Genomic DNA, 22205 nt, shown 5'->3' on the forward strand with positions numbered 1-22205 from the left:
GTCTTTGGCAGGTTGAACTTCTTCAGCCGCCACAGGAAGTACATCTTCTGTTGTGCTTTCTTGGTGAAGGAGCTGATGTTCAGTTCCCACTTGAGGTCCTGGGAAAGGATAGTGCCCAGGAAGCGGAAGGACTCCACAGTGTTGACTGGGGAGTCGCACAGGGTGATGGGGGTGAGTGGGGAAGTCCACAACCATCTCCCACTGTCTTTAGAGTATTGAGCTCCAAGTTGTTCTGACTGCACCAGCTCACCAGGTCATCAGCTTCCCACCTGTAGTCAAAGAAAATCCAACAAACTAGTGCTTACAAACATATTTTGCATTTGATTAGGGATGGAAAAAAACCATAATGTGCTGCTCAAAAGAAAACAACAGAAACGTCAGAAGCTATTTGCGCCACAGGAACATTGTTAGTCACCTCCAGGCATTCACATTTCTTTATTTAGAATTCACTGGATAAAAGGTGGTGGCTTGTCTCGTCACAAAGACCTGTGTCTCCGTCAGACCCAATGGGTCTCGATGCCTTCAGTCTCCACAGAGCAGCAACGTTAATTAGGGAACCATTAGAGTCAGTGTCCCGCAGGTTTGGACTCGGCCTACGACTGTTTCATTGTGTTCCTGAGGAGCACTCGTTCCACACTTAACCTTTTTCATCTATTTATTTATTTAATTTGATCCCCTCCGTCCTTGATGTTTTCCCAAGACCTCTAAACCATTAATGTGAGGTCAGGTGAGCATGGTTACAGTGTGTGCTACAGTACACATCTCCTTTGTTGCACACATCTTTTCTGTAAATCATTATGAATTTTTTCTTGGAGAGGGAGAGGAGAGGGATGACTGCTGTATAAATCAATCCAGCTGCAGATCGAAGCTTTGGCTGCCTTCTGGGAAACACAGAAGAGAGCACGGTTTCAAATGCACACACCCACATCCAATTGATCGCTATTAAATGTTTTTATTTAATTTTGCATATTGGCTTAGTAACCAGTGTACAACAAATGCTCCTTTCCAGAACGTGCTCTCTCTGTCTCTGTCTCTCTCTCTGTGTGATCTGAGCTTCGATGGATTTCCGTTAATCTGGCCTGGGGCGTTCCAGAGGAAATCCTCTCCTAGGAATCTACTGTATCTGTCTAGGCAGGGCCCCAGAGGGAAGCAGACAGCAAAAACACTGGAGTCATTAATGTTCCAGAACGCTGGAGTGGCAGTATTGTGGCGCATGGAACCACACGCAGCAAACATCCTACAGACCCATTCCGAGATGGAGAGATGACGAACGTGACTCACTTCCCCCTCCTCTCTCCCCAGTCCTGCGTCATGGAGCAATTTCATTGCTTCTGTCTCACTGCGAGTAATTAAAGGCATGCTGGCTATAGATTATTAGTATGGGATTGCATCAGTAACACCGTCATCCCATCATGTATTTATTTATTTTTCTTCGACTCCTTGTTCACAATTTTGTTTTTGTAGATTTTCACTGTTCAGCCAGCAAGTACTGGCAAGTACAATTCGTACTTAATGCCTCTCTCAGACCCAAATCACAGCTCCACTTGTCATATTTTTCTCGCGTCCTCACTTCTGTTCTGTCTTTTATGGGGTGGTTTATCGCCCAGAGGTCAACAGCGGGATTAATGTTAGTCTGCCCACTTGAGCAGCAAAGCTCGAGGCTCCGGCTTTGAAAGCGGGGAGAGCTGTAAGTAAAACAACTTGTTCAGCTCAGGCCTCTCTGATATGGGCTTCTATTCGATAACACCCCCCTCCTCCTCTCCTCTTGTCTTTATCTCTTTCTCTTGGTTGTAGGGTAGAAGTACGTGCTTTATTGGTCCCCAAGGGGAAATGGCAGCAATGCATTGGGCAAGAAGAGGAAATAGGAGATGTATAATATAAAAACAAGTTACAAATACTAAAACTCAACACAAAACATACATGAAATGTGCAAAACAGTTTAACGCAGGTGACACACAAGGAGACAGAGTGAGTGTGTGTGTGGGTGGGTGGAAACTGTGGGTGCGAGTCTGCTTGGGCCTCTAACTGTATTTCAGTTTCCACTGACATCGTAAAGACAGAGGATCCAATTGGTCTGGAGAGAGAAGGGCAGCAAGATGGAAATGTTTTAATATCACTTGAGCGCAAGCTTCAATATCAGGGATGTTTTATGCATGAGCATCTATATTGAAGGTATACATTAGAACATAGACACAGTGTGGCATCATATATTCTCTGGATATCAAAGAGGAACGAATCAATCTCTGAGATGTTGCGTTTAAAAATGATACACAGTTCAACACCAGACCAGGGGTTAAGAAACACATCTGAAGCGAATATAAGTTTTGTTTTAACAGCGTTATGTATATGTCGTATTACTGTAGAAAACTCCTAGTGCAACAATCTGCAGTCATAAAATCCTAATATTCCAAGGACTCGCCACTGTGTTATGGTAAACATGAATAGTCTGTTTTAAAACACGGGATGGGAAAATTCAGACCTCGCCAAAACATAATTTCTAGATCAACTTGCATCTTTCTCAGTTGATCACTCCCGGCTGACATTAGCAGCAATGATCAGACCAAAGAGTGAGAGCTGCTCCCATCGCATGAATCTCTTCAGTGTGGAGTAAGAGCGGGGCGCACCGTTGATTGTAAATAATTGAATCAGGATTTTAAACCCCCCAATTAAGTAGAACAGCAGGGGAAGCTTCCTTGGGAAGCGTCCTCTGTGGTGAGCTGATTCATTAGTAATAATGGGTGACATTTGTAGCAGCAGACAAAATGCAGGCATAAAGAAGGGAGAAAATGCCATACTGTATGGGTGTCGCATTCCAATTTTCGAAGAAGGGTTATAATGTGACTTTCTGGAAGCACCAAACATGTCCAGGGTTTGGTCGCTAGGTTATCAAACATTTTCGACAGTGAGATGGAAGTCGGGACATTGTTACACCGCAGCCACATGACCTCTCATTCCAAAAGAGACGGTGTGCCGCTCTTCCAATGTTGAGAGAAATCAAAGATGGCTCCTGGTCATGGATCCCTGTGAGATGTCCTCCCCCCACTTCTCCTAAAATAAAGCTAATAAGAGACTTCATGAGCAGAGGGGCTAGTGGCCAGCCATTAACCAGGGCGAGGTCTTATTGATCGGTGGGGTGGGGATTGGGGGGTTGAGGTGATTAGAAGTGTGTGTGTGTGTGTGTGTGTGTATGTGAGGGGGGAGGGGGGGGTGACTATCTGTGCAGGGGGGGCCATGTCAGGGCTGACCTTTTGGAATGGGCCCAGATCCATCTCCCTTCTGCTCCCCTCCTCCCCAGCCCTGCTCCTACTGTTCCAGGGGTCACCAGATTGCTGCTGTGATGAAGGAGTGTTCTATAGGGCAGGGCTCATTAGAAGACAGGGATGTGCTTCATTGACGTAAAGATGCAAACACACACACAGTCTCACACACCCAGAACTCCATAAGCCCAAGTTGACTTTAACCCTAAACAAGGTCTGTTCTACAGTTGTCACAGTGTGTGTTATTTCCATGCAGTGTGCATCCTTTATCTATCTGTAGTAGACTTGATGTTCAAGGTAATGGAAGTAATTACTTGTGATGACCATGTCTCATCAGTATTCTTTCGACTCATCCTTGGGTCACAGAGTATGTTTCTATGGTTGCAGTAGGTAGACTATGTGGTATAATGTGTAGTCAGATGGCACAGTTGGCTACATGTTCACTTCAACATTATCCACAAATAGATATAGTGGACGCCTCAGACGAACAGCTCCATTGTGAGCTTTAAAAAAATAATAATTAAAGAATCTTGCAGGAGTGGCCCATTGCAAATCCCTAAGCAGTTAGCCAGGCTCGTTTAGAGCTAATTGTCGCAAAGTGATTCCAAACATCCCACCTGCCTCAATAAATGATCTGGAACTTGAGCCAATTGATTATTGAGAGTTGAACATTTACATTTAGTCATTTAGCAGACGCTCTTATCCAGAGTGACTTAAAGTAAGTACAGGGACATTCCCCCCGAGGCAAGTAGGGTGAAGTGCCTTGCCCAAGGACACAACGTCATTTTGCACATCCGGGAATCGAACCGGTAACCTTCAGATTACTAGCCCGACTCCCTAACCGCTCAGCCACCTGACTCCCTGACCAGAAGGCTTCTGCGTTTGCCCCATAAAAACAACTCCTGATTCCTGTAACAACAGTGTGGTATTGCCTTTTTCACCTGACAAATGACTTCCGCCAGTTTTAATTGCTCCATTTATATTCACAAAGAGGACCGTTTTGGCTTCTCTCCCGCCTTAACTTTCGGTTTCAAAGAACCTTTCCCCTACTGCGGTTAAAGCTAGACCACCCCCACTGTGTCACTAGTCAATGCCTGTGACACCTACATCTGTCACCTCCCTTTATCTTGTTTATCCTGGGCCTCAATCATTCATTTCCATGCCGAAAAATCTCGCCTCCTTACAGCAGATCAGAGGAACCTCTCGGGTTATTCCCCGCAGTGTCGAGAGCTCACTCATCTTTGTAAAGTCGAGCACATTTATTTTGTCGGTTTCGACTCCCCCCCCCCCCCCCCCCGTTTCCTGAGACTTGCCGACTTGAAGTGCTTTTGTTCCGCACCATTACTCACCACGAGGCGCCGTGCTTCCACCCCAGCTGTTGCGACGTTCACACTCCGCCGATTCACTCTACTCGGGGGCGCCAGGCCCGTCCCTATGCAACGGAATCAAAGTCGCTGATAAGCATTAGTCGATACCGTTGCTTGTGTTGGTGTGTCTATCGGTCCTTCGGTGAGTCAGCCGCCGGCTCCAGCCTCTTTTCTTGCGCTGTGTTTTTTTTTCACCTAGTAGGCCTAATGAGATTGCTGACCCTTTCAGCCCAAACGGCAGTGAGCATCTAGCGGAGAAGTGGGATGTCTAAAATAATCATCTATATTGTGTGGACAGCGATACGGTTGGGTTAATGGACCATTAAGTTATATTTTCCAAATTATATTTGGCTACAGTTATGCAGCTTAATTCCATTATATGATGCTTACAGTGTTTGTCCGTGTTACCAGTTTCCTCATGATCTTAGGTCACCAAACATAATAACTCTCTGGTCCGGTTAATTCTTGAACTCACTGCTGTAAGCAGATGTGCCACCACAAAGTTAGCAATTTTAGTATTTTAGTGAGTATGATATTAAGTCTAACTTCTTGCACAAACTCAAGATCTTGTAAACATGTGCCCCTCTATTATTGGGTCTCAGAAGCAGAACAAACAGAAGGTCCGGTTAAACTCATTATATACTAACATGATAAACAAAAACCGAAGGCTTCTGGTTTCAAACAAAGGCTGGGGGAAAGGAGGGGCAGTACTTTGATAAATGTCTGTGTATTGTCAGGAACCAAGGCCCTTGATGGAAAGAAACCAGGTTGAATTTCCTTAGGCTGATCTCCCACGCCAAAGACCATGCACAAATACAGTGAGCTGAAGGCGCACCTTCCATTATTTCAGTGCGCAAGTGGTGGTGTTAATGTCTCTGGGAGATTCGTGCTTCCTGCTAGTCCTTCAAGTGCCCTATGTGTGCTATCAGACTAGTCATACTACATCTGTAGGCTACACAATCTCTTACTCCCTCAGAGACCGATTTGTGGCTGGCCAATCGCATAGATGCTTTTATTAAAATTCCTCCAAATGGACAATGACCCAGCCACAGGCACGACTAACCAAGGAGCCATTTGTTTAGTATTTTCCCGCCCACAAGGTAACTTTTGTGGGTAGACAGACTCCCAGTGAGTCAGCAGGTCATGTTCCTCCGGAACAAGGAACACATTTTAAATGATCACAAAAGAAAATTTCCCTCCTGGATGAACTGAACTAGACATATAATCTGCATTTAGCACCACTGGGTCACACCTATGCTAATTATGAGAAAAAAAATTATCTACTTGCAAGTCGTTTGAATAATATTATTCTTTTTTTATATATTTTCTTTATAAGTTTTTGGGCTTTTATTATATACTTTACTGTTTTATTATGGCAGTGTATTCCTTTATTGGGCTACAGTGAGCGACAAAAGATAATTGCATAGAAATGCACAATAATAGTAATTTCATTAGAACTCCACAGAGGATACTGGGACTTCTACTGATGTGTTACTTTAAGCTCAAACGTTCTTGTTCTCAAACCAGTGGTCTTCAATCCTGTGTCCTCAGAGCCCAATGTCCCGTACATTTGAGCTGTTTCCCCGTTCCAACACAGCCGATTCAAATGAACGGTCATCAAGCCTGATAACGACCATTCATTTGAATCAGGTGTGATGGAGCACGATCCTGTCCCGCCTCCAAGACACGCAGGGACAGCGGGCCCTGAGAAACGGCATCGAAGACCACCGGTCTAAACCGGCTTCCTGTTGTACCTCGTGGTTCCCCCTCAGGGTTTCCTGAAGAGCGAGCGCGTCTCCCGGATGGTGCAGAGCGGCGGCGGCTCGGCCAGCGACTTCCGCGAAGTCTTCAAGAAGAACATCGAGCGCCGGGTGCGCAGCCTGCCCGAGATCGACGGCCTGAGCAAGGAGACGGTGCTGAGCTCCTGGATCGCCAAATACGACGCCATCTCCCGGGGCGACGAGGACCTGCGGCGCCAGCCCCAGCGCATGCACCTCAGCGCCGTGTCCGAGTTGATCCTGAGCAAGGAGCAGCTGTTTGAGATGTTTCAGCAGATCCTGGGGATCAAGAAGTTCGAGCACCAGCTTCTCTACAACGCCTGCCAGGTGAGCCCTGTCTCGCACACGCACGGCGACACGACACACCGTATCAAGTATGCACACGTGCACTCGTACACACACATACACACCAGAGCAACACATACACATATAGACGCACTCGCAAACACGACAAACACACACACACACACGCCCCGCAACAAATGCATGCATGCGTGTACACGCGCAACAAACGCACACAAAAGCTTGACACACAAATGACACACAATAAACACAAAATATATGCACTCTCCTTAGCACATCCGTACAGAGACACCCACACAGTGGCACAGATCTGCTTAACAGGTCCTCATTCTCACTGGCGGGTTACCAATTGTCACAACACACTGTCGTTGTGTTGTGACAATTTGATAGAATGTCCTGTTTGGAGTGGCTTCCTGTCTGCTTCGTGTTTCTCTTTGAGTCCTCTGCCCTTTTCTTTCAAATCATCTGTGCTCAGGTGGCCCCTAAGCCAACCACAGGCCTCTTTGAAGGTGTGATTTTAAAGGTCAGGTGCTAATGGGAAATGTCTAATCAGCATTCTTTCCCTTACCTTGACCCAGTCAGCCGTGACCAAAACTCACTGTCATTTACCTCTCTTAAGATTGCCTGCTTTCCTTTTGTGTAAGCCCTGCATTTCTCATTTACACTCTGATCATCTCAGATGTTTGTAATGAGTATTTCTTCAGTCTTGAACTAAACTGTTCCATTTTTAGCGTTCCGGTGACATAGTATCTTCAACATCTAGAAATGTCAGCTTCTTAACGGCTTTGAAATATGCGTGTCAAACACATATGCATGTGATATTGCTCAATAGTGTAGAAATGTCAGACCCGGTACTTTGGTCGTCTCCTAAATCAAACAAATGGCTCTCTGTTTTATGGAGATGTTTCTTCTTACCCTCCACTGTATAATCAAATGGCAATTTGAGTTTATTTTCATGCAAATTATGAGGCATACACTTGTGTCATTGCACTACTCTTCATTACTGAAAATTATGCATCTATCAAGTATACTGCAAATCTCAAATATTATCTCTCATTTCCAGCCTTTTCTTTCCCTCATTGGTATTTGCATAACCTGGAAACAAATGTCACGTCAATGATTACTCAAATATTAAGAATAGTTTAATTGCAGGAGACAACCCAATTTACGCGGGTGTCAGCCAAAGCTCGTCTCCATAGCAACATTTTTGGCCTTGGTGGAGGTTGTTCACCAACTATCTTTATTTATGTGTTCATTGTCTGGCCAGATGACACATATTCTCCGCCAAGAGCAGATCAGTGATCAATTGGTTAGGTGATGTTGAGGTGTAGACGTTCATCGTCGTAGCAACTGTAAGATGTGCTGGTTTCATGGTCAGGACTTAGATCTTAATGTGTCATCAGAGTTGAAAGGTTCCAAAAAGGTCAATGCTGAAACGTTATGGTCCTTTCTTTAATGGAGAGAGAGAGAGAGAGGTAATACATTTATTACAGACAGCAATGTGATCTGGGTTGGCATGTTGGGGATTAATACAATTTGCAAGTTTTTGGAAAAATAAATGACAACTTAAATCAGAATAGTAGCAACTCATTAATTGACACATTCAGGATCCGTCTGTCCATCTATCCTTCCATCCATCAATCAAGGAGGAGGGGTATAAAGTGGATGTGCAGAGAGATGGAGACCAGCTAGGGGAAAGATAATACCCTTTGAAATGAAACATTTGAAAATGGGGGGGTATATTGCTGAACCGATAAGTGAGGGACAAGATCAAGATATAGTGTAAGAAATGATAACGTCGAAAGAGAAAGTGGCATAAGAGAGGGTGTGGGAAGGGTAGAAGAAGGGCAGAGAAAGGAGGGATGAGGTGAGCAGGTGGAGGAGTGCAGCTGCTCTCTAAAGGTGTCGACCCCCAGACAGAATGATGGCAGACGAATGGTTTGTGTGTGTTTGATGATGCATAGACAGCTTGTCAGCCCCCCCCCACACACAGACACAACCCCCCCCCACACACACACACACACACAACCCCAAACCCTTTTCTCCAACCCCACCCCCATGAACTCCCCCCTCCCCTCCTCAACTCGACCCCCTCCTCTCCTCTAATGATCACATCCTGGTGCGCGAGTGGCGCGTCTGCCCCTGTCGTCTCTCGTTAGCGCCGCAAGTCAGAGGTGAACGGAGGCTGGTGAACAGGTGTGCCGACAAGAGAGGCTAATAAATTAGCAGCAACCCCAACAATTCCATGCATCACCTCAGTCAGCCCTGAGCAGTCGGCTCTCCTTTATATTGATCTCTCAAAATCCCTCCCTTTCTCTCATTCTCTCTCTTCCTCTCTCTAGCTTTTTCTCTCTGTGTCAATTTTTTATGTCTTTCTTTTGAAACACTTTTTTTTTGGTCCAGTTTTCCTTCTGTGTTTTTTCAGTCTTTCTTTATATCTGTGGTTTTTCTATACATATAGTATATAGAGTATACAGAGTATACCTTTTGGTACCTCATCCCTCACCTCACCCTATCTAAGTACCTCCCTCCCTCACCCAGATACGGGGAATGTGCCCAGACAGACATGGCAAGCAAAAGTAATCAAACCCAGAGTTATCTCCCAGCGCCTTACCCTCATCAAAGCGCCCACCCACCCCCCTCAACCAAGTAACACAGACTTATCCGCCTTGAGATTTCAGTTCAGAGTTCAGAAAGCACTGTCTGAGATGGAATTGGCAGACCCTACCAAGGATTGGATGTGTCTGTGCTTGATGTGTCTGAGACACAGCAAATAGCCTACTGTTGTGTTGATGTTCCTGTGTGTGAGAGTGTTGTACTGCACACACTCCACAAACGCTGCAAGTAACTCTCTGAAGATATTACCATAACTTACAGTTTGTGTTATCTAAACTTGAAAAGGAAACTTTTCAAGGACCTTTCAAAGTCCAAATTATGAGCGTCTAAACCAGGGGTGTTCAATCCTGGTCCTCAGGGTGCACTGTTCCCTATGTTTTAGATGTTTTTCTGCTCCAGCACACCTGATTCAAATCAATGGTCGTTATCAGGCATCCACAGAGGTTGGTAACAAACCCATTCATTTGAATCAGGGCTCCTTCAATTGAACATAATGTGATATAGCTCAGCTATAGCCTGTGAAAAGCAGTTCCTACAGTCCCTGCGGTATATCTTTCTCTGTTTACACTATCGTTATCACATATTGACCACAACAAGTCTTGTTTAGCGATGCTTCTGTGATGTATACGATGCCGTGCAATGAAAGTGTACACAGTATGATGTACTCGTTTGCTTGCAGTGCAGAAAATGTCTGCGTTTCTGTTCAGAGTTGGATGGAACAAAGTTTTAAGACAACCGTCAGTGACGAGAGAGCTCTGATGGGAGACGACCAAAAACCGAAGAGACAAGTGGAACCCTCTTCACGCAGATAAGAAAATGAAAGACTCTGAAGAAAGAGATAAGATACTAAAGTTAGCCCTGTCACATTTTTATTCCATATTTATACTCGTTTAGATGGTTCTGCATGAAAGACATTTTGTACGAGTAACAGTATATGGTTTCTTGGGATTAATCAAGTCTATACTCCATCCAAGTTGTTAGAATGCTTTGTCGGTGGGAATGCTTTGTTGCTATAGAAACGACTTCTGTTCAGGAACTTGACCAACGATTACTTACAACTGTCAAAACACCAATTAAACACCAAACACCATCAGACCCAAAGCTCCCTTCTCTGTGCTGATGGTTGTCAATGCTGCTAGTCTTATGTTGTTGAGCTCTGTAGCATAAAAAGTTCATTTAAAAGTGAAAGCAATCGCATACAGCAAACTAGCAACCGATCGCACTGATGATAAATAAGATGAAGAAGTGTGTTGTACTGTATGATAATATAAAGCTGATTTAGTGAGCAACAGAGTTCTGTTCCCTCTCAACAAAACAGACCCACAATACGATGTTACACTTTCTGTATTTCATTGGAAGACAAGCCCATTAAGAAACCATTTTACTGTTGTCTCACCTCAGTCTTAAACTCAATTCTGTATTATATATGGCGTCTGTTAGTCATCAACTTGCTGGTCATGAACTCTAAAACTGGCGTTGAGCAAAGCTTAGAGCTATGCAGTGAGCTGTTATTTAATCCTTTACAGCTCTATGGGCGTGGTTGTATTACGGTTGTAATTCACTTTTGCTCATCTTTATTTTTGTTTTTCCTCCATTACCAATGGGCATCATTTATTCAATTTTCCATATGGACACAACAATCTTTGTCTTATGACAGCATTGAATCATTGCGGCAAAGATTAGTTTTTTTTTACATATTAATCATGTAAACAATTGTACATTTATAAGACAGAACTATGGAGTAGCCCCGCACGCCCACACCGCACAGACACAAACACACACATCTCGTATGATGCATTCATTTTGTCAAAAATATACACTCCACATCGCTGCCGCTAGAGGCTTATGTGCACTGTTAAATAATGCAATCAGTTCTATAAAACTGTATTTTCTATCTTTTATGTTGGTGTATTTCAAGATAAGGGTTTCTGACAGTGGTCATAGATTATGGACGCTATTCTTGTATAATTAATGAGGAACTATTTGAGTGATTTTATGGCTTTGTGTTTGTGTGGCTGTGTGCACTCATTCATGTCTCTGTGTGTGTGTTTGTGGTACAGGGTTTACAGGGCTAGGATAAACATCCATGTAAACACATTATTCAGCCGGTGTCAGTTCATCATCTCATACAACAGAGAATTATTTTCCAATCCCAAATTGCATGTCACTAGTGGCAAACAAAACCACACATTTAGCATTTCCTAATGAATCATTATTTATGTTGTGTTGATACACTAGCCCAGTTGTTGTTTAGCTCCTGTTTCCAAAATGTTATGGTAAATTAACCAATTAGTCCGAAATGTTCAGTACGATGAATTATCTGTCTTATGACTGCTGAATAAATCCGAATTACCCCTAAAAAATTGATACTTATTTAGATATTTGCTAATGATTGCAAAATTTGCACATCAAGATGTTGTTTTCAAAAACTTTAAATTTAGAAAGGATTATTAGCCTACTGTAAGTAGTTAACATTATTTCACCTATGTCATGCAATGCCAATAGATATTTTATTTAGGATTTTTCACTTCTGAAAAATCTTTCACTTCTCATTACAGAATAGCCACGGCCTCATCACAGACACATAGGAAACTAATCACCAAAATAATCACTAGTATTTTTTACTATTTGCTAAAATATAGAGCAAATGCAATTTGCATTAAAATGTTTTGCCAGCAGATTGTCTTTGGGTTGAAGGCCAATTCTACAGGGCTCTTTCTCATTGTGCATTCATTGTATTCGGTCTTGATTGGCTGCTTCATTTCTACCAGCTGGTCTTGAACAAAGATTAAAGGCTCTTTTTGGCTTTCCATAGGTCGGCAGACGGCCTCCTATATCTGTATGTTTCTGTAGTTCTCTCTTGATTGGTTGAATTATGCAGCCCATTCTCATCAGTAGACTCTGATTGCATGATTGGAGCTGTGCGCGTCCTCTTCTTTTAAAATGTTGGTCCGGGACTCTCCACTCCGCACTCTCTCTCCAAGGCCCTCTGGGGCGGGACTGATGAGCGCTCTCCTTCCTGTTTGTCGTTGCAGCTGGACAACGTGGACGAGCAGGCGGCGCAGATCCGCAGGGAGCTGGACGGGAGGCTGCAGCTGGCCGAGAAGGTTGCCCGGGTAACGGCTGCTCACTCACCCTTTACCTTCACAGCTTCCTGATCATAAATCTACACATCACATTTCAAATATAGGGAGTCAGATGGCTGAGTGGTTAGGGAATCGGGCTATTAATCAGAAGGTTGCCGGTTCAATTCTTGGCCGTGCAAAATGACGTTGCCCCCTTTAGTAAGTAAGTAAGTAAGTAAGTCTTTTTTTATATAGCACATTTCATACAAGAATTGTAGCTCAAGGTGCTTTACATAAAATCAATAAAAACAATAATACAAGTGATAAACAATTCAAACAAAAATAAAAATCCCAATAAGATCTCTGTTCAAGAGAGAAAACAACTTTAAAAAGTAGGAAAACCCTTTTGAGATAAAATTACTTAAATGCTTCGGTAAAAAGGTAGGTTTAAGGCTGTCTTTTAATGTCTAGAGTGTTTGCTTCCCTAATATTTATGGGTAATTTGTTCCATAGTTTTGGGGCGTAATTGACAAAGGCCGAATCACCAATCTTATGACTGCTTCTGGTGACCTCTAATAGGCCTGCATTTGATGATCGCAGTGTTCTAGCTGGTGTGTAGTTTATAAAGGAGTTAGCAATGTAGCTAGGTCCTTGTCCGTGTAGAGCTTTGTATGTGAGGAAAAGGACCTTAAAGTCAATTCTGAAGGTAACAGGGAGCCAGTGTAAAGTAGCTAGGACAGGACTAATGTGTTCTCTCCTTTTAGTTTTGGTTAATAATCTAGCTGCAGAATTTTGAATGAGCTGTAGTCTTTCAGTGGTTTTCTTGGGAAGACCAGTGAAAAGTGCGTTACAGTAGTCCAGCCGGCTGGATATAAAAGCATGAATTAACTTCTCTGCATCATTTTGGTTTATGAATGGTTGTACCTTTGCTATATTCCTCAGGTGAAAGAAAGCTGTTTTGGTCACTTTATTAATGTGAGAGTTGAAATTCAAATCTGAGTCCAGGATTACACCGAGACTCGTCACCTCTGGTTTAAGACAGGGGGTTAAGCCTCCAAGATTCTTAATAAGCATCTCTCTTTTGGATTTGGGGCCACATAGTAGGACTTCGGTTTTGTCTTCATTTAATTTAAGAAAGTTATCATTCATCCATTTGTTTATTGCCAACAGGCAGTTGGTAATGGAATTGATGGCCGTTGCATCGTTGGGTTCAGTGGATATATATAGTTGTGTGTCATCCGCATAGCTAAGGAAATCTATGTTATGTTCTCTGATTATGTCGCCGAGTGGTAACATATAAAGAGAAAAAAGTAATGGACCTAAGCAGCTTCCTTGAGCAACCCCGTAGCAGTTCTCATGTTTCTTGGACCTATGGTCACCTAAACTAACATAAAACTTCCTTCCTGTGATATATGATTTCAGCCAGTTCAATACACTATCCGTGAACCCAATAAGCTTTTCCAGTCTATTGATTAGGATGTCGTGATCAATTGTATCAAATGCTGCACTGAGATCTAACAGGATAAGGATAGAGACTTTATTTGCATCAGAGTTTAGTCTGAGGTCGCTAATTATTTTGGTGAGAGCAGTTTCAGTACTGTGATATTTCCTGAAACCTGACTGCGAGACTTCCAGGATGTTATTTTCTTCAAGAAAAGAATTTATTTGGACTAAAACTATCTTTTCCAGTACTTTACTAATAAATGGAAGGTTTGATATTGGTCTGTAATTTGCAAGTAGACCGTTATCCAATTTGGGTTTCTTTAATAGGGGCTTTACAACAGCTGTTTTGAAGGCATCTGGGAAGACGCCAGTTCTAAGGGATGTGTTTATAATCTCTAGCACCGGACCTGAGACACTATCAAACACTCGCTTAAAGAATGTTGTGGGTATAGGATCAATATCTGAGGTTGTGGAGTTAGATTCGCTGACAATTTTGGAAAGTTCACTAAGTGTGATACAGGTAAATGTGCTCATGGTTATGTTGCAGAATCTACTGATGTCAGTTTCGACCCCACTATTAATAATACTCGCTATAATACTCGCTATATATCGCTAATAATACTTTAGGGGTAATTGAAGTGCCTTGCCCAAGGGCAAGGCACTTCACCCTACTTGTCTCGGGGAAATGTCCCTGTACCTACTGTAAGTCACTCAGGATAAGAGTGTCTGCTAAATGACTAAATGCAAATATATCTGTGCACGTGACATGTCAAACTTATAGACATTGCATGTCAAATTTATCTGTGCACATGACGTGTCAAACCTATAGACATCACATGTCAAATAACTGTGCACGTCATGTCAAACCTATTGGCGTCACATGTCAAATATATACAAGTAACGCGTTACAAGTCATGTTATGGATGTTCCCAAGTTACGGGATGTCAAATATATACACATTCCATCGCACCGTTACAGTTTGTTTCAACTCTTGCCCTCCAGGAGCGTCGATACCCCAAGTTTGTGTCCAAAGACATGGAGGCCATGTACATCGAGGAGCTGCGCTCGTCCGTCAACCTCCTCATGGCCAACCTGGAGAGCCTGCCCGTGTCAAAGGGAGGCCCCGACTTTAAGCAGAAGCTCAAACGCTCCTCCTTGAACAGCTCCTTCCTGGACATGGACGAGGGAGACATCCTGTCAAAGTCAGACGTGGTCCTCTCCTTTACCCTCGAGGTGTGTGTGTGTTGGGAGGGGGTTTGTTTGTCTGTTTGTGTTTGCTTGTTGAGAGAGGGTGTGTGTGTGGGCATATTGGGAAGGGAGGGTCTGTGTGTGTGTATGCATATGTTGGGAGGGAGTTGTGTGTGTGTGTGTTTTGAGAGAGGGTTTGTGTTTGTTTGCGTGTATGCCTTTGGGCCAGACGGTAACATCTCTCACTTATCTGAACTGTAAATAAAGCAATATGTTTTTTCACCGAGGAAGGTTCCGGGGCTGAGCATATCTGAGCGGATCTGCCTTACTCTGTCAGTCTCTTTTAATCATGCTGCTCCGGGTTTAGGTTCCATGATAACGCCTGCTTGTACTCAGTGCCGTACTGTGACTCCTCAGCACCTGGTCCTGTCCTCTCTTATAGGAAAGCATCGATAATGCCTGTGTGTGTGCATATCTGACCTTGTACTTCTCCCGTTGCTGGAAACAGATCGTGATTGTGGAGGTACAGGGACTGAAGTCCGTAGCCCCCAACAGGATCGTGTACTGCACCATGGAGGTGGAGGGGGGGGAGAAGCTGCAGACCGACCAGGCTGAAGCCTCCAGACCACAGTGAGCTCAGCCTCTAAACCATCACACTGCTGCGTCCGGGCCTTTGCCATACTGTAGCTATGGATCACTTTTGCGATTGTTTCTCTAGACTGTTATCGACTTTGAACATTTGGAGAAGTGCTATGAGAATCAGACAGACACTCTGAAGAACGCTGTTTCAAGACAAGCTGAGGAGAGAACATAGTTTGCCTGAACTGTAGAAAATACAATTCTCATGAGTTTATTACAAGAAATATATAAACACTTTATTACCAGACCTTCAAGCTAGTCTAGGACATGTCAGGGGGATGGAGCAAGAGATGCACAGCATCAAACTCTAATCGAAGTGACAGACAGAGCTATACCCACAGCTATTTTGCACTTAATAAAGAAAAGTGAATGTGTGTGTAGCAGTGAAAGCACACCCACCTTCAGACCCAATTGGATTATTTTCCATCTCGTCACGGCAGCTCTTTCAAGTACGAATAAGTGCCGACGATAGCCCACACTGCCACACCTATCGATGCCAAAACACAATACCCACACGTAGCTTTGAAATGCCAGCTATGCTTTGCTTAACAACATAGGGCTGAGACAAATGTTGGCCTTATTGCCATGCTTTATGTACAACGAAGTATTGAACACATTTTACAGTGGAGCTGGCTAAGGATAGCAATTATAATTCTCTTACCGACAACACCCTCCACCCCACCCTTTCTTTTAGCGTTAAGTAATGTTGTGAACGTTAGCTATATCAGCACAGTGTACTGTTGAAAATATGAATGAGGATTCTTGGGCATCCTTGATGGAACAAAGCAAGACTTCCATCATGCGTATCCCCAAGAATAAAACAGGTGACTCCCAAAGTAAAAATACAGACAGACTTACATAAATCGAAGTTGTCAATAAGTATGTCATTTAAAAAAAATTGTATTACATTCTAGACTGGCTTTATGGACAAGGAGTCTCCCAGTCTGAGAAAGCAGCAATATCACCATGTGTTTCTTTGGCTCTGTGCTCGTACTCTGAACGGTGACAATAAAGTTGTATAGAATCTATTCCCGGCCCTTAGTATGACCAGGCAACAGAGGAGTGTTCATTCAATCCATTTCGGAGATGCTTTCTTGGCATGAATGAATGATCCTTGTGGCCGAAGCCATGTAAAACGGAAGAAAACATATGGGTTATGACAGATATCGTAAGCAGATGCTTATTAGCATCTATTCACATTCTTGCATCAGACCTCGCTGAAATTGTCCACAAATCATGGATAGAATGAGTTATTTGAGCTCAAGTTTTGTTGATGTGCTATATTCCAGTAATCAGAGTTGAGTCCAATCCTCCCCAAGTAGTGCGGTCATCAAAGAATGAACTCAGATGTGCTGCTCTGTAGATGGGGTGTCTGGCTAGAAGGATGGTTTAGATTTCTGCCTCATTCAGAAGTACATTTCTCATCCTTTCCTCCCAGACCTGAGCGGAACAGACTTCAGACTTACGGCAAGTCCAATTCTCTTCTGCAAGAGAACCACTTAAGAGAGACATCTGACTTTAGTCTGTGTTTAGCTGTCTGCCAGCCGAGGCTGAGATTCTCTCATTGTCTCATGGAATGTTAAAATGTCTTCCTTTATTATTAGCTGGGTTGGATTACAGCCCTTGTGTAGACAGCTTGTCTGGCTGGTTTCACAGCCAGACTTCTGTGACTGTAGTGTTGACAGGGGCTTGAATGGTAATAAGACTGCCCTTTCTCATACACACACACACATGCGCATGCACACAAACACACACTGTGTGTTCTTTGTTACCTCTCATTACATACTACAATGCTACAAATGAGATCAGGGACCAGGATATTGTGTCTTTAAAGGTTCAGTACTGGTCATAAAACAAAACCACTAGCCCTCTACTGCATTTGACAGGGCACCCCTGTACTCATACAGTATGATATCATGTTATCACATTGGCTTCTGCTAAATGGAATAATGAGCCAAATTAACGTGAATGTCAGTTTCAATGATACTGTTGCTCTCAGATCTCATCAAATTGGACAGCAGTACCTTTGGATAGCAAAAGCCTGTTCAATTCTTCTCCATTATTCTGTAGTAAAGCCCTTTAAGCAAGAAAGAAATATTAGTCAGGGACGTTGCTGTGCTCATTGATAAACCCGTCTTAAAAATATATATATTTCAGTCATTATTCTTGGCAGACAGCATAAGCGTCTGATGAGATGTGATGACATCTTATTACTTGCACAACAGACGATAAACTGAAACAATGTATACATTTGTCTCTCCTTCAGTAAAGTATGTTTCTGTCCTGTGTCTGATAAGTAGCAAAGAAAGTGCTTCAGAGGTAGCCTTGGAAACAGAGAAAATGTAATTGGGTACGTTCCGTCTGACCTGGGTAAGAGTGGGTGTCATCACAAAACAAAGAATGTACAATTATTACAACTGTCTGTTGTAACCCACCCCTGAAACGGGAATCAACCGTTTCTGCCTCCTCACCTCTCAGAGCAGATCAAGCGTCCTGAGCATTGTAGGCCATACACACACACACACACACACACACTCGTTAACATTGCAAGTCATACACACATAAATTAGCATGGCAAGCTACCCACACATCATTGAAATAGCAGGACAAGGACTAAGGCTTTTAGCGAGGGTGTCCTCATCAATGACATGACACCTTCTCTTGCTTTCAGCATTGAGCACCAAATAGCTGGAGTCCATATAGTGGCAGTGTAATGAGTACTAGTAATGAAGTATAGCAGAGGTGGGGGTAGTAGTCAACTGGTCTCATCAGAACAGCCATGTTGTACTGGCATGACACAGTGCTTGTAAAGGGGGGGAGAGTGTCGGTTCTTATAGAGAAGGCTGGATGTTACACACGCACACACGCTGCATAAAGAGTGGCACATTGCTAGCAGGGCAGTGTAGCTCGTCAGCACATTATGGAATGGAACTGTGTCACAGGGGGAACCTTGTGTCTTGCAGGTGGGGAACGCAGGGGGACTTTACAACGACGCACCCGCTTCCTGTGGTAAAGGTGAAGCTTTTCACCGAGAGCACGGGCGTCCTGGCCCTGGAGGACAAGGAGCTGGGAAGGGTGAGAGCCATTAGGAGCCATCAAGGATCGAAGTAGCATTGTCAAACATCAACAAATCACACCCATCACTAATATCAGTTGAACCCTCATCCATATCAACACTGGCAATTCATTGTGGTACGGTAGCAGCCTCATCTATGGTTTCTGTCCATAACTGTTGATAGCAGGCCCCTCTGGGCATGTCAGAGCTTGTATACATCAACCTGGTTCCGGCATCAGAGGCTGGCAGATCCCAGCGGCCGTACCATGCTAACATCCATCGCTGCTGTTAGTATCACGGCTACAGGCCTCACAGCTCTCCATCGCACTCTCTCTCCATCAATCCCCGCATCATTATAGCCTACTATCTTTCATCTCTCGCATTCGCTCTGCTCTCTTTTTCTCTCTCTCTTTTTTTCTCTCTCTCTCTCTCTCTCTCTCTCTCTCTCTCTCTCTCTCTCTCTCGCGCGCATTCGCTCTGCTCTCTTTTTCTCTCTCTCTCTCTCTCTCTCTCTCTCTCTCTCTCTCTCTCTCTCTCTCTCTCTCTCTCTCTCTCTCTCTCTCTCTCTCTCTCTCTCTCTCTCTCTCTCCCCCCCCCCTCCTGTCCTCTCCTTTGTTATCTCTCCCTCTTACCAAGCAACAGATGGGTACTCCCCTTTGAGATGGACCAAACAATGAGCTGCTCCAGATCACTCTTGCTTGTTAGTGTGATGCAGTACGGATGAATCTGGATCTGTTTTAGTCATCGCCTCTTGCTCAGACACACGCACAAACACCCCACGCACACACGTACTGTACACACAACCACACACATACTATACACACGCACACGCTATATAAATACACACATTACACACACATGTTTACATATACACCCGCGCACACTGCCGGTACCAACACACTCCCTTTCCACTCGCCGTTCGTTCCCATGTCACATTTTCCCCTCCAAACGTTCATTGTTGTTCATCTACATTTTAAATAAACCCTCAGCTCTGTGTGTGTTTTGTTGTACGTTCAGTTGATCTACCTTCCATCGCTTATGTCTCTCATTGATCACAAGCTCACACACGTGAACAGAGTCCTGCAGACAGACTGACATGGAATCAGAAGATGACATGTCTTGTCCTGTCATCTTCCAGACACCTATCGTCTCTGGTGTCCTTCATCTGTCTGGTCTCATCACAGTCATGCAGGAAATATGACACAACGACTGTCTGCCAATGGCAAGCTTCCCTGACGGACTGACTCCACTGTGTGTGTGGAGTAGGTTAGGGTGTGACTCTGTCGATATGTGTTCACCTGCAATCCTTGCCCACTGTTCCCAGCTAAATGTCTCATTTCTTCTCCCCTCCATCTCTCTCCTTCCCTGTTCCTTTCCATCTCTCCCCCCTCCACGTCGATCTCTTCCCCTCCGTTGTCCTGTGTCCCCCAGGTGATCCTGAACCCCACCACCAACGGGCCCAAGCAGGCCGAGCTCCACAGGATGGTGGTGCCCAAGAACAGCCAGGACGCTGAGCTGAAGATCAAGCTGGCCGTCCGCATGGACAAGCCCCCCAACATGAAGCACAGCGGGTGAGAACCACAGAACTACCCTACCCAGAAACACTCACCGTTTAGCTTCTACGGGACAAACTACACTACCCAGAAACACTCACCGTTTAGCTTCTACTACGGGAAGAAAACGACACTACCCAGAAACACCCCCTGCTTAGCAACTACAGGTTATCTATCACCTTAAGAGTTTATATAAAGTGTGTGTGTGTGGGGGGGACGGAATGACATCAACCAGGAACGATCCCTGGGGTTTAAGAGGAACACTTCCCAAAGGAGATAACATGGAGGGTTGTCCATCTCCTGCAGAGTCTCCACAGTGTGATGACACTGCATAATGATGGCACACTGTTACAGTAGCTCCCGTTTTATGGCCGCCCGTGGCGACCTCTGACACAACCATCGCGAGGTGGCCCCTGTGGGGGTACCGTGACGGAGACTGGGGCAGTTAGCCATGATTGTGAGATGACCTGCGCTAAGTTCAGGTCAGGGTCACAGGCAAACCAAGAGTCCCACAGGAAGGAGAGATGAGCAGGAAACAAAACAGAGAAAGGTTGACATAACATTCAATTCATTCGAGTCAATCACATTGATTTATCGAAAGGTGAAAGGTCTGGCGTTAGGTACTGTATAATGCATGTTGTGGATTCATGTTGAAGATGTAATTACAAAATGAGTTCTTATCTGCCTCTGCTGCCGAAGGACCCCCTCCAGGGGATAGAGTGCTGCTCTGCTCTACTGTACACGTTACTCTTCTCTCTACTAAGATGGCCCCAGATGCCAAACCAGTAGTTAGTGATCTGGAGGAGTGAGCACATACTGACTGCCCTTACACACGGAGACCATGAAAGGGAGGCCATCTAAAGGCGCGCAGTGCCCTCTAGTGGCCGTTGGGAGTGAGAGCAGAGAGGATGAGGAGTAGACCGTAGGAACAGAGGAGCAGGAGGATAGAAACCGACTCTGTCATGAAACATGTACAGTCGTGTCGCATCCATCTAGTGTCTGTTTAAAAGAAAGTGTTCAGTTCCTGTTTAATATTCAGCACCTGTTGTATGTGCAGTTCGTATGTACGTCCTGCAGTTTTAGGTCGACGATGCGATCACGTTTTGAGTGTCTGTCTTTGTGCCAGAAGGGGGCAGCAGAGTGTTAGCTTTAGCGCCTCGTGGATCTTCACACCGGTGGAAACGGACGTTTTATTCAAACGGAGAGGATCGGAAGAGAGAAACGGTGAAGTTGAATGCATTCTTGGGATGTGATGATATCTAGTATCTTCTGCTTGATATGAGTATGTCACTAACAACACGAGGAGCTTTAAGTTCCAACTTCCATACGCGCTTTATAATACTGCGTTCTATGCCATTTCTAGCTATTAACGAATATCCTTGACGCCAACATACCTACTACGGTGGAGTACAATCACCTTTTCAGCATTTCTGCCTGCTGCCTATGTCCTCCAGTTTAACCTTCACTTTTGTCTGGTGGAATGCTGTGAACACCTGTTCCATGCCTTGGGAACCATTAGCAACAACGCTATAACAATCCTGCAGCGGTTTCTAGAATGAACCTGTCGAGGCATGAGCTGACATAGCTGGATGAGCTCCCAGTCACTTGGATGTGTTCCAACATCACCCTCCCCCGCCATCAAGTATGGTCGGTGCTTATCAAGTGTTGCGGGGACCGTGCAGCATTGTTGCTCGCGGTCCCCACGTTCCGGTATGTAGGGCCCACCGTGATAGGTGGTCACACTACAGCCAGAAATGCCACATGGGCAAAATGTTAACAAAGCAGGAGGTGTCCAGTCGTCTGCGACGGGTCAGCATGGGGAAAGGTCAGCAGGGATGTCGACCACACTCTTGAGGGGGAGGCCAGTGGAGAGGAGGAGGGTTGGGGTCACACTTTCACGTTCTGCTAATTGGTGAAGAGCCCCCTTCCCCCACCCCCGAG

General features: G+C 44.5%; 1 protein-coding gene across 10 annotated transcripts in view; it reads left to right on the forward strand.

The window, feature by feature from the left end:
- Positions 1–22205, forward strand: part of cadps2 (Ca++-dependent secretion activator 2) — a 98440-nt gene that overhangs the window by 27210 nt on the left and 49025 nt on the right. For all 10 annotated transcript variants that reach the window (XM_062461909.1, XM_062461908.1, XM_062461911.1 and 7 more), the window contains exons 3-8: positions 6397–6729; positions 12357–12437; positions 14832–15062; positions 15526–15647; positions 18620–18731; positions 20143–20282. In XM_062461909.1, coding sequence (XP_062317893.1) covers positions 6397–6729; positions 12357–12437; positions 14832–15062; positions 15526–15647; positions 18620–18731; positions 20143–20282 — 1019 coding nt within the window. The remainder of the gene's footprint in view (positions 1–6396; positions 6730–12356; positions 12438–14831; positions 15063–15525; positions 15648–18619; positions 18732–20142; positions 20283–22205) is intronic.

This window comes from Osmerus eperlanus, chromosome 5, assembly GCF_963692335.1.
Source record: "Osmerus eperlanus chromosome 5, fOsmEpe2.1, whole genome shotgun sequence".
NCBI classification, from domain to species: Eukaryota; Metazoa; Chordata; class Actinopteri; order Osmeriformes; family Osmeridae; genus Osmerus; species Osmerus eperlanus.